The sequence below is a fragment of the Drosophila novamexicana genome, unplaced genomic scaffold (genome assembly GCF_003285875.2).
Source record: "Drosophila novamexicana strain 15010-1031.04,08,12 unplaced genomic scaffold, DnovRS2.1 tig00001062-arrow-arrow-pilon, whole genome shotgun sequence".
NCBI classification, from domain to species: domain Eukaryota; kingdom Metazoa; phylum Arthropoda; class Insecta; order Diptera; family Drosophilidae; genus Drosophila; species Drosophila novamexicana.
In genome coordinates, this window is record NW_020824838.1 from 812,278 (window position 1) to 823,832 (window position 11,555).

At 40.8% G+C, this 11,555-nt stretch overlaps 1 protein-coding gene across 1 annotated transcript; it reads right to left on the reverse strand.

The window, feature by feature from the left end:
* Positions 1 to 6,602: 6,602 nt before the first annotated feature.
* On the reverse strand, positions 6,603 to 10,555 carry LOC115766201 (sodium-independent sulfate anion transporter). Its single transcript, XM_030710051.1, has 5 exons — positions 9,768 to 10,555; positions 8,597 to 8,817; positions 8,195 to 8,516; positions 7,450 to 7,611; positions 6,603 to 7,391 (listed from the first exon to the last, which is right to left on the reverse strand). Exons 1-5 carry the CDS (start codon positions 10,267 to 10,269, stop codon positions 6,688 to 6,690), a joined length of 1,911 nt encoding a protein of 636 aa, XP_030565911.1. The 5' UTR covers positions 10,270 to 10,555; the 3' UTR covers positions 6,603 to 6,687.
* Positions 10,556 to 11,555: the final 1,000 nt, after the last annotated feature.

The following is an 11,555-nucleotide window of genomic DNA, read 5'->3' on the forward strand; positions in this document are numbered from 1 at the left end:
TTTCACAGAAACTTAATTATTGGTGTGGCTGTTGAGTAGACGCGGTGGCAAGTGGTGTTGTCTGTCGCGAGTTTTGTGACCTACGGAGGAAACTATTTATTCTTTTTGCGGCTGGTGTGGCTGTGGAGTAGAGACGGCGGCAACAAGTGCGGTTAGTTGCGAGTTCTAACCCTGCCAAGGGAACTTATATTTTTTTTCAATTTTTTTTTATCTTTTATTTTTTTATACCCTGAACCCATTAAAAACGTGTATAAGGGTATATTGTATTTGTGCAAAATACAAATGTATGTAACAGGCAGAAGGAAGCATCTCCAACCCCATAAAGTATATATATTCTTGATCAGCACCAATAGCCGAGTCGATCTAGCCATGTCCGTCTGTCTGTCCGTCCGTCCGTCCGTATGTATGAACGCAAGGATCTCAGAACCTTTAAGAGCTAGATGTAGGTGCTCCCTGCACAGATCGAGTTTGTTTCCGATAATCGATAAATTACTCCGTTTCCAAGCAATCGATAAGAATCGATATCGATATCCTGTTTGTTGGGCAATTTTGGTAAATAATAAGAGCTAGAGTCACCAAACTTGACATATAGCTTCTAAAATAGAATATTTATATTCATTTGATGTTGAAAGAAGAGGGTTCAGCGTATCCCCTAGTCGGGAGCTCCCGACTAGAATCTGTTACTTTTTTTTGTAATAAGAGGGTTCCCATAGTCGGGAGCTCCTGACTATAACTTCTTACTTGTTACTTGTGACACAAGTCGTGAATTATTCAAAGTACTTTCTGGTAGGATATGCGAACTGTGGGCCACAGTTTATTGGGCACGCATTTTTTTCGTAAGTTTTTTGCTGGTTGGCAAAAAGTGGGGTGGCAATGCGGTAGCAGAAGTCACAATAGGTGGTGCATGCAACCATAAAGAGACACCGCAGCGCCAGTTGCGCCCTCTGCGTGCAGCCATAAAAACTCATAAAGTGGATTCAACAAGCGCGCTATAAAGCGCACACATACACATGTATGTGTGTGTGCCTGCTGAATGTATCTTTAAGATACATTGCCAGTTACTTTAACGTGAGGCAGAGCAGTCAGCTTATTGCCACACTCTTGGGATTGGCATTGGACGGCAAAAGTTAAGTCAAGTGCAATCACTTCAAGCTGCTGCATTCGTAATTGCATGAAGTACTCACAAGTCACAAGTATTCACAATTCATATGCCTAACTCGTAATGTGGCAGATGTTGCCCTCTAGTAGGCTGCTTATATTGAAGTGTAGATACTTGACTATGATGCCACTTGCTAGGGCTGAGGGCCGAGCGAAGTGTCGGCACGTTCCAAATACAGTTGTTGGTTATACGCATTGCCCGCTTGATATATGAACTATGTGGAGCTTTAATCTTTGCTTGATTACTTTTTACTTAGCAGTTAAGTTTAATTTTAATTTATTTACCTCTTATATTTCATGACGCATATTTTACAGGATATGCCGCTGTCAAGCATACGTATATACAAATATGTGGAAACTGCCTTTACTATATTTGTCTAAGTCAAGTGCTGGCCAAAATACACAATTTTCATTTTCAAGCAGAAGATTCCCAAACGCGTAAACTGAAAAATGTTCGAGTGTCTGGTTAAAACTGATGTAATTTCAATTCAGTTGATGATGTGGAAAGCTTTTTTAGCACTCGCATATCAAATAACAACAGTTCATGTAATTATTATTAAGCAAAAAGTGGTTGACCAAAGAAACTCGAGTCTGTTAAAACCTGTAAAGTAAATAAAATGAAGAGCAAGAAAATGAACTAATCAACAGTTCTGTTAAAGTGCTGTAGGATAGGGCCATTCTACTGCATCAATAAACTCTGAGCAGGTGGCTTAGAGAACATATGAAAATATGGACAGCTGTTCTTAATACTCCCAAGCAGTGGTAAGCATCAGTAATATGAATACTATTAATGGCTGAATTATTTTTTTTTTAATTCTTTTTAGCAGCTATAAGCAAATTGTTCACTGTTAGAGGAATTTAAATTATGTGGTAATTAAGCTGTTAATTTATTACATAAAGAAAGCTACCAGCATTGGTTAATAAATAAATAAATAACTTACATTTCTATGTTATCCTAAGTGCTCGTAATAACAACTGTTAGTAAAAGTTGCCATGTTATTTTCACAACTGGTTTGAATTGAAAATCGGCACACGGAAATGGTCACTAAGTTCTATGTAATGTGTGTATGTATGTATGTAATCTATGCTTTACATAATTACATTCATAACTAATTTCTATTCAATTTGTGTGTCCTTTATCAACAGATACTTCCTTCACTGTTGCTTCAACATCTGAAGCCGAACTCATTTGTAAGTTGCCTCAAATGAATTGATTTATAATTTAAATTAAACGTTTCTCAGTCCACAACAATGAACAGAACAAATACACAGGCACACGCAACATCAAAATCCGCCCTCTGGTACTATCCTGCAGTAGCAAGCCATTTAGCAAACTTAACTAGGCAGCAGGACTCAGCCCGTTAAGCAGTTTTGAAGATTGTCTGTTGTCCTTTGCCCCCAACCCTGCTCCGTACATTACCCTAAGCAACCACCCGCAGGAAAATCAAACAAACCAAACAGAAAGAGGACATTGGAAACGTGACATCTTAATGTCAGTCTGCTTAATAAAACGGGAATCTGACTCCTTGCCTTGGTATCCTTGTCCCGCATTTAACTAAAGGCCGACACCGCCGACATCCTTTGTCCTGTGGCTCACGCGCATAGTTTTTCCCAGCTGCCTGTTGTGCGGCTCATTGACATCATTTGCTTTGTACTTGTGCGCTTGTTATTTTCTACAAATTGTTAATTATTTTCATTGCGCTTATTATAAAACTTTTTGCGATGGAACTTCCACACCCACCCAATCACACCCCACCCCACCCCGTGCCGTGCATTGCCAGTCGAAACTCTTCTCAGCTTTTCTCTTTCTGTCGCTTGTTTTCCTTACGGATTTTTGGCATTTAATTAAGCGCAATTAAATTGACATTTTAAACAATTTAAACAAGCAAATAGACGTCGCAATTGCCTACCCTTACTCCTCGCCAGGGCACGCCCACCTCGTCGCCACTTCGAGTATTTTTGGCGCATATTGAAACGCTTTATGACCAGAGGCCAATTGGCATTGCCGCCTGTCGTAGATTCCTGAAAGCTTTGCCCAAGAGCAAAACGACAAAAAATCGATAAACGAGTGGACCAATTTAACAACCGCTCTCCGTTCCCCCCGACTACAAGCCTTGCCCCACCCTCAGCCCCGCAAATGCGTCTATTAATTATGTCTTTTGCCATTTTGTCGCATTTAAAGGCGACGCAATTAAGTTGCCAGTAGCCAGGCAGCGGCAGGAGAAAATACTGTTGTGGGTATCAGCGGAGTGGGGTGTACCGTAATGTATACCCGGTCAGAGTCACATAATACGTATCAATGGACACGACGTGGACATGGACATGGACATGGACCTGCTTCTTGCCCGTCTCCAATGCCTACTTTCCTACGTGACCAGCACAGTAATTCATATGAAAATTTAATTTGTTAGGCCATACAGCGAGGAAAGTGGCCAGTGAGGAAGGGAGGAGGGGGGGGGGGGGGGGTTGTGTTGTGGACGGAGAAGGGCAATGTAAAAACCAAATGGTTTTTACTTTTCTAACCGCATATGACAATAAATATTATTAGGTTCCGCTAAAAAAGGCACAACAATTGCGCTCGACTACCAAATACCCATTGCGAAGGTATCGTATATTTCATGCACTTTTATAATCATTTATGTTCAGTAATCTAAGGTGCGTACAAACAGAATATAAGCTGAATATTTTGCTTATTTTGGGCGTTATGTGAGGTTCGCCGGGGCTTGAACCAGCAAATTTGATCTACTTAGCATTCTGGAATCGATGAGTGTAGTCATATGAAAACATTAACCTGTATAGACTTTTATTATAATTAGTGTTCATTAAGAACTTATATAATTTGCATTTTTCGATAGTAAGTATCAAGCCAGCTGGATGCTCATATATATATATATATATAAATTTACATATATGGTTTGTCCTGACTGAAAGACTGAGTGACCGACTGATCGATTGACTGACTTTGTGACTGGTGATCAACGCACAGTCCAAGCCGTAAGAGCTAGGAAGCTCAATTTTGTACTGTTATTCTCTTATTTGATAATGCATTACAACGGAGTTTTCACCCCCATGTGTGGAAAAATTACGGAAAACAATTGCTTACCATCCATCGAACAGCCTTAGTCTCGGTTCAAAGTTCAATCATACTTGATGCATGTTTCACATCGAAAAAATCCACGCCCCTGCAACTAAATTTGGGGGTCAAATGTTGTTATATAAATCCTGGTTAATACCACCTTTTGGCCCTTAATTTAATAGACTTCAATTTCAAATATCTTTGTAAAATAGGCTTACATTTTTCACAAACGGAAAAGTGGGTAAGCGGTGTCTAAAAATGTAAACAAAGAACTTGACCGGGAAATACCAGAGAAAAATACCATAGGCTCACATACTCTCATAACTTAATTTTACACATTGTTATAGGGTATTAAAACCTTTCATGCTTTCGTTTCGCATCATGCAATATTAAAAAGTTTGCACATTTGGCATAAACAGGCAAAATGCGGTTTGGCTTGTTTTTGCATTGTCAACACGTGGCTGAAAGCCGCAAAGTATGCAATTCAGTTTTCCGCATTTGCGATAATTTTTGTGATTTTGATTGCACGTACGACAATTTGAATGATATTTGGTTTACTCGCGGTCGCCGCATTCATACACATGTTTTTGGCTGTCATCGAGAATTTATTGATACATGTGTTATATTTTTGTTCATTTTGCATTTAATTGCCATAATACATTAGTTTATATTGTGTACAAATACGTATCCATCTCAATAAGTGTCTTTCTCATTAGCATGGAAATCCCTCTCAATCAATATTTTATATACGAAAAGGAATTCTACTGCTTGTAGATTATCTGATCACAAATACTTGAGTGTCTGTCAGGATTTGATCCTGCTCAAAGACTAATACATAATTATTCGTACAAATACTATAATATTGAGTTGAAGATGACTTCATTACCCCAGCTGCATTTGGAATAGAACGAGGCTAGGCCAAAATGCATTCCTGACTTTTGACAGGTTCGATGCATTCAACTCATTAGCTCAGCTATGCAGAAATGTCTAGGGCGTAGACTGATACGGGGATCAGGAAAGTGGGGGCTGGAGCTGAACTGAATAGCTTAGCAAATAAAGTCCATTGAAATAATTACCAGGAAACCACTTTGCATAGTCAGCGCCACCTGCCTGAGATGGTCAGTGGTTTGGTGGCTTGGTGGTGCTTGGTTTAAATTTCATTAAATCCGCTCACTTCGTTTGCCAATGCAATCAACATAGCGAAGTGAAAATAGAAAATCAGAAACAAGGCCCGTCATTTGCAACGCCTCAAGTGCTTGAAATCTCTTTAGATGCCCGTTCTGTTCTGATCTTCCATGGCTGTTGCCGGGGCGCGGGGCAAGCGGCAGCGACTAGCCTTACGTAATTACCTTGATTTGCGCTTGTTTTCTATTTTCCCTTCTGCAGGCACTCTATAAGAAAGGATCTCTAGTGTTTTCCAGGAAGTTTGACCTTTGGCCAATGAGAAATACATCTCTTTCTAAGCAAAAAGAATGCTTTATTTTATCAATCGATATTTGAAATATTTAAAAATGTATTTTCTAATTTATAACTACTATCTTGTAAATTATATAATATTTTGGAATATTTTAGGTGAAAATGTGTTAAAGAAAATTTGTTGTATATTAAAATATCGTTGATTGGAAAACTGTTTTAATAATATTACCCCCGAGTAGGGCTTCCAATGAAAATTCGGATCTGTCTAGAGCATTTAAAGTTCGTTAAATTCGCCTCTCAGTCTGCTTCTCTCTTTGCACCTCCCCCCGCCCCTTCCCCCCTTCACCTACCCACCCACTCTCTCTCTCTGTCTCTCTTACGCTTACTTGGTATATAGCTTGTATTTTCTTTTGCTGTGCTTTTCTTAGTTTTATCCAATTTACGCGAGCATTTTAGTATAATTTCTTGCAGTTTTTTTCGGTTTTACTGATTTTGTGCTTTTTTGTTTTTCAAATACTCAAGAGGTGATTCAAGCGTTGAGTTTGCGTTGCGCTTTCGCTTTTCTCTAATTTCTTTGCGTTATTTTTCACAATTTTTTCCAATTTTTTTATTTTTATTTTTGCTTTTTGTTGCGCACGCTGTTCGCCGTTCTAAGTGAAAAAGTAAACAGAAATCCATTAGCTTGGCAATCATTGACGGCGCCGCCAGTGGCACGCCTCCACCCAAAGCTGGCTACAGTCCCAGCAAGCGCTTTGTGTGTGGATGTGTGTGTGATTGTGTGTGGCTGGGTGCAAATGAGTGGCAGAGGTCAGTGTGGCTTTTATAAATTGCTGCCATCAGCGCATTTGCTCCACTTTTTCACTTTTATGTCGGTTTCCGGGCTTCCGTTTTGGATTGAAAGCGACAATATTTTAGATATTTATAGAAGATATATTTGGGATTGAAAAGCTAAATCCAGGACTTAGCCAGAACGAAAAGAAAAGCACATTTAAATAAAAAATATCTAGATACCGAGTGCTATAATTCAATATGTTCAACTATTCGATATCAATCTTATACCCCAGATCTATGGAGGCACGTATGTGGTCCTTCAGATTGATGTGCCCATTGCGCAGGGATTCCTGTGTGAGAAACTCCCTGACCTTGCCCTCATTTTCGCAGAAGACCAAATTGTCGGTCAGATCGATTAGATGCTGCAAATTTGCTGGAAATCTGTAGAGAACTAAGAGAATCGAACTGGAGGCATCCGATTGCCGGCACAAATCACTCGACAGCTTCGATATTCCCTGTGCCGCCGTGTAGTCCAGTCCCGTTATCTTGTAGCCATCTATGACCACCGTGATCTTGAAGTCCGCTTGGCTGCAGGCTTTCAGCACAAGACTTCTCAGATGATTGATGGCCGGAAAGTAGATACCATTGCCGGGAACTACCGAAATATACTGCATCTCATCCAGTTCCTCTATCTTCACCAGTATCTCCGGCCGTGCCCACAGGAACAGCAGATGGAGCGCCGTCACAACAATGCTCACAAGCAGACCCACCTCCACGCCAAAGAGCACGCACACACAAAAGCACAGCAGCCAGATGCCGAGGTCTCGCTTTGACTCGCGCCACAGGCGCATCGGAAGCCTGAAGTCCAACAGCGTAAAGATCGAGCAAATCAAAATGGCCGCCAGCGTCGCTTCCGGTATGTAGTTGAAGTACGGACTCAGGTAGCCCAGCGCCAGCAGCACAATGATGCCTAAAAGTAAACTCGATATAGGTTTCGAAGTCAACGTATTACTCGCACTTGGACCTACCCAGATATAAGTTGGCCATGGGCGTCTTCAGTCCACAAGCCGCGCTGATCGCATAGCGCGTAAAGGCGCCCGACGAGGGCATGGCCTGCACACAGGACCCGAACACGTTGCACAGTCCGACGGTGAGCAGCTCGTGATTCGTATCCACCAGACCCTTGGGTGCTGTAAAAAATTCACCAGTTAGTGAACTTCCAATGAAATTATATTTAAACTAAACGAGAAAGAAGAGAAATATTCGGCACGCCGAAGATTTAATACCCTTGCAGACCCAACATTTTCAAAATGCTCATAATGATTTGCTCGTATCTAAGAAATACAGGGAAAATACTTAATGCCGAAGTAAACAAAAAGTTTTCATTCAACTTAATTTTGGACCGATCGATCCTATGGAAGCTACATATATGATATAGTAGTCCGATCTAAATAACATTTTGCATTTAACTGAAAGACTAGTTCGCATAGAAAACACACAGACGGACAGACGAACATGGCTATATGCAGGCGGCTGTTGATACTGATCAAGTATATATATACTTTATGGGGTCGGAGATGTATCCTTCTGGCTTACACATTTCACGACAAAATTATAATACACTCTGCAAGGGTATAAAAAGGCAGAGATAAAGAAAACTATCTTATTATTGTTTGCAACCTATGCTTTATTTCAGGTCTTAAAGTGTAGTTTGCAGCTACCAAAATCAATTGATTTTATAGAATTTATCAATTCATTGAATTTGGTACTCACTCAGTTTTCCAATAGATATATTTGTGAGTATGCCCACAATGGGGATGACAACGATGCCCACACTGAGTTCACTGAGGATCTGCCAGAAGCTGTAGCTTCGTTCCTGCGTAACAATAGTCAAGCTGGGCACCGTAAAGTCAGGTAAACTGGAGAGCGCATTCTGGCTGAGGGCGTAGGGCAACTTCTCACTGTAGCCCAGCCAAATGTAGGAGACAATGCCACCGATGAGCACAATTAGAGTATTCCTCGAGGTGGATAAATAGCGACAGCAGATGCGCAAAGCTTTGCTACGTTTCTCACTGCGTGCAACACGCTCAAGCAGCTGAGGGGACAGATAAAAATATTTATTCTCTATATAAAATATAATAGATATGCAACACTCATATTGAAATGTGCACTCACCTCGAGCAGCAGCAGAAAAATAATAGCACACGAGCCCATGATCAGATCGCCTATATTGGCCTCACTGATGCGAGAGCTCAGGGTGCTCACCGAGCTGATGAGGCCCGGCACTAAGTACTTGATGCCCAACAGTACCTTGATCTGGGATTCAATAACAAGTATCGCTGTGGCCGAAGAGAAAGCTTTGATCACTGGCATCGAAATAAACTCAAAGACAAAGCCTGCAATCAAAATGAGTGTGTGAATAGTTTGGCTGTAAAAGGCGAAATTAGTTGCTCAGAGGAGACCTACAGAGACGTGATAATTATGTGCTAATTACATCGATTATCATCTTAATTAGTAAATTAACAACCAAGGTATAATTGAAACAGATCTTTCGATTCTTAGTGAATGAAGCCACCTGCTAATTGATCGAGTCAATGAACATTTGACAATGTCTCTCAATTTGACTACATGCCTATTTATTTGCATGATTCTTACTGCTGGAACTGCTTCAAAGTGGATTTGGCACGAGAACCCAAGTGGCTCGTTTCTCTAATCACCATAGCACACCCAAGTTCAGGGTGAATGAAGCCAATGAAGATGTTGTATATAATGGACACGAGCTCATGAGAGGCCAAACACATATTGCACTTGTACTTAGTATTTACATATCTAGCTAGGAATAGAGATTATACAGAAATCTGAGCAAGACCTGTACTCGGTTTATTCTCCTCCAATTATGTGGTTCACTTGAACGAAAACCAGTAAATTGACAATGACAGTAAGTCGCCCAAATTGTTACCGGACACCAGTAGAGAGTCAGTATGCCTATTAAAGTATATATCAAGAAACAGATGCAAATAAATAAAGCCTGAAAACGGAGCTTTAAGCCGATTGGGAGAAAATTTAACTCCCTTCGGATAGATTTGCCGAAGAGCATGAGACATGCTTCAAATGGTTATTCCCAAGGAATTTTAGAAATATGTTTCACGCCGCTTTCGGTGGTGAACATATAAGTAGTTTCATACAATTGACTTTCAAAAATTTTCAACATTTACCAGGGCCGTGTTTTAAGTGTTTTAAGTTTTAAGTTAAAGAAAGCTTCACCGTAGCAGGCACAACTGCTCAAGATCTTACCTGCTAGTCGGCTGAGGCCTGAACTGTTTGCTTTGTTGCAATTGGAACTCACCCATGTGCATGGAGCCCATAATGATCTGGACAATGCCACTCAAGAAGGTGAGCAGAAATGCAAACTCGATGGGCCGTCCCACGGTGAATTGTACGCTGACCAATGCCACAAGACTGGTTGGTCCAATGATGACCTTATCGATGGAGCCGAATATTAAATAGATGAGGGGCCCTATGAAAGCCGAGCACAGGCCATAGCGAGCTGGCAGACCTGCAAGCAGCGCGCAGGCAATGCTCTCGGGTATGATGGTGAGGCCCAGCGTGATGCCAGCTATAACATCATCAATGCCCCATTCCATATTGTAGGCGGGCAGCCATTGAAGCACGGGCACATGACGCAACAGAGCGCGCCTCCATTTGCTGGGTGGTGGCGATGCCTTCTTGGACACCTTGTCATCGCTGGCGGCACCTGAACCGTCTTTTGTATCGCGGTGCCCGGCCAACAGACGCACCTTAGTCGCCCGCTCCGTCAGCTCAGGGTCCACTTCCAGTTGCGGGTACATATCTAGCCGATGTCACTTTGAGACGAGGTCTGCTTCCAGTGAGTCGCGATTTGATAATGACGCCGAAAACCGCCTGCCAGTCACTGATGAGCGCTTATAGTCGCAAATAGCACCTCGCAGATCGCAGATGCCAGATCGGGGATCAACATCACAATTTGAGTCGGTGTTGTTTACCTTAAGTATCAGAGCGTCGCTCATAGCTCAATTGTGAGCTGTGTATTCAGTAAATTCAGATGCAGATGTAGATACAGATATAAACATAGACATAGGCATAAATACATATGGGGCAGACAAATAGAGATAGTCAAAGTCAGTTACAAATACAGATATGTATATTTTTATATAAATAGACGGGCATACGGAAAAAGTTAGAAAAAAAAATAAATAAAAACCAAAGATTTAGATACAGATACTTACACGGATACTCATACCGATCTAGCTTCAAATACATAAATAGATACAGATACATATATTATCAACTATATCTCTCAGCATCTTTGTCAGCCCTCTCACCTGTGGCGCTCTTTAGATATTGATCTCATAATTTGATAATCCAGATGCTAAATGCTGTGTGAACCCGTGGCTAGTCGTGCCAGGGGGCTTTACGTTTAATTGTTTGATTAAATGTTGGATCTAAGCTGACACTTTTATACCAGATTGGGCTCGATGGTACATTGTTTGGGTCAGATGGCACACTGGTCCAATTTGCTAATTAGAGTCTATGTCCGAGTCTCCAAAATAAATAGTCATTTTGTTAAATATCAAATAATTAACAAACTAAGCTTATGCCGTTTGGGTTGTATGAATCAGTATTTATTTATTAATGGTCGACAAAACGAGTGTCTTCCTCATTATTCAACAGTTTATACAATAGATAATGGAATTATATGCTAAAAGCCTAGTTAAAGAACCGACCGATGGATGTGTTTTATTTGCCAGTCCGGCCAGCTGTGCCCCTTTTCGCAGCTAATTTTGTCAGTGACGCTATTAGAACCTACATCTAAGCAGAAGGGTGTAAGTAGGAAAAAAAAATAAATAAAAAATAAATAAAATTAAAAACAATCTTAATTTGCTATATTAAGTAAATACAAAAATAGGAAAAAAGAAAGTAAGAAGATTGTTAATAATTTAAAGAAATGTAAGCTAGATAATAAGAGTGTTAAGTAGATAGGACAAAGAGACAAGTAATGGGAAAACACCCGGTGGAGGAAAATTTACAGCTTGTCCGGCAAGCCATGCCCCTGCTCATAGCTGGGAATGGTCTGTGACTTCCCGAAGGTATCCTT

Coding starts and splice junctions, on each gene's coding strand:
- LOC115766201 (XM_030710051.1), bottom strand. CDS start 10,269: ATGTACCCGCAACTGGAAGTGGACCCTGAGCTGACGGAGCGGGCGACT. Junction 7,612..8,194: donor TATATCTATTGGAAAACTGA/GTGAGTACCAAA, acceptor AATTTTTTACAG/CACCCAAGGGTCTGGTGGAT. Junction 7,392..7,449: donor CATGGCCAACTTATATCTGG/GTAGGTCCAAGT, acceptor GTTTACTTTTAG/GCATCATTGTGCTGCTGGCG.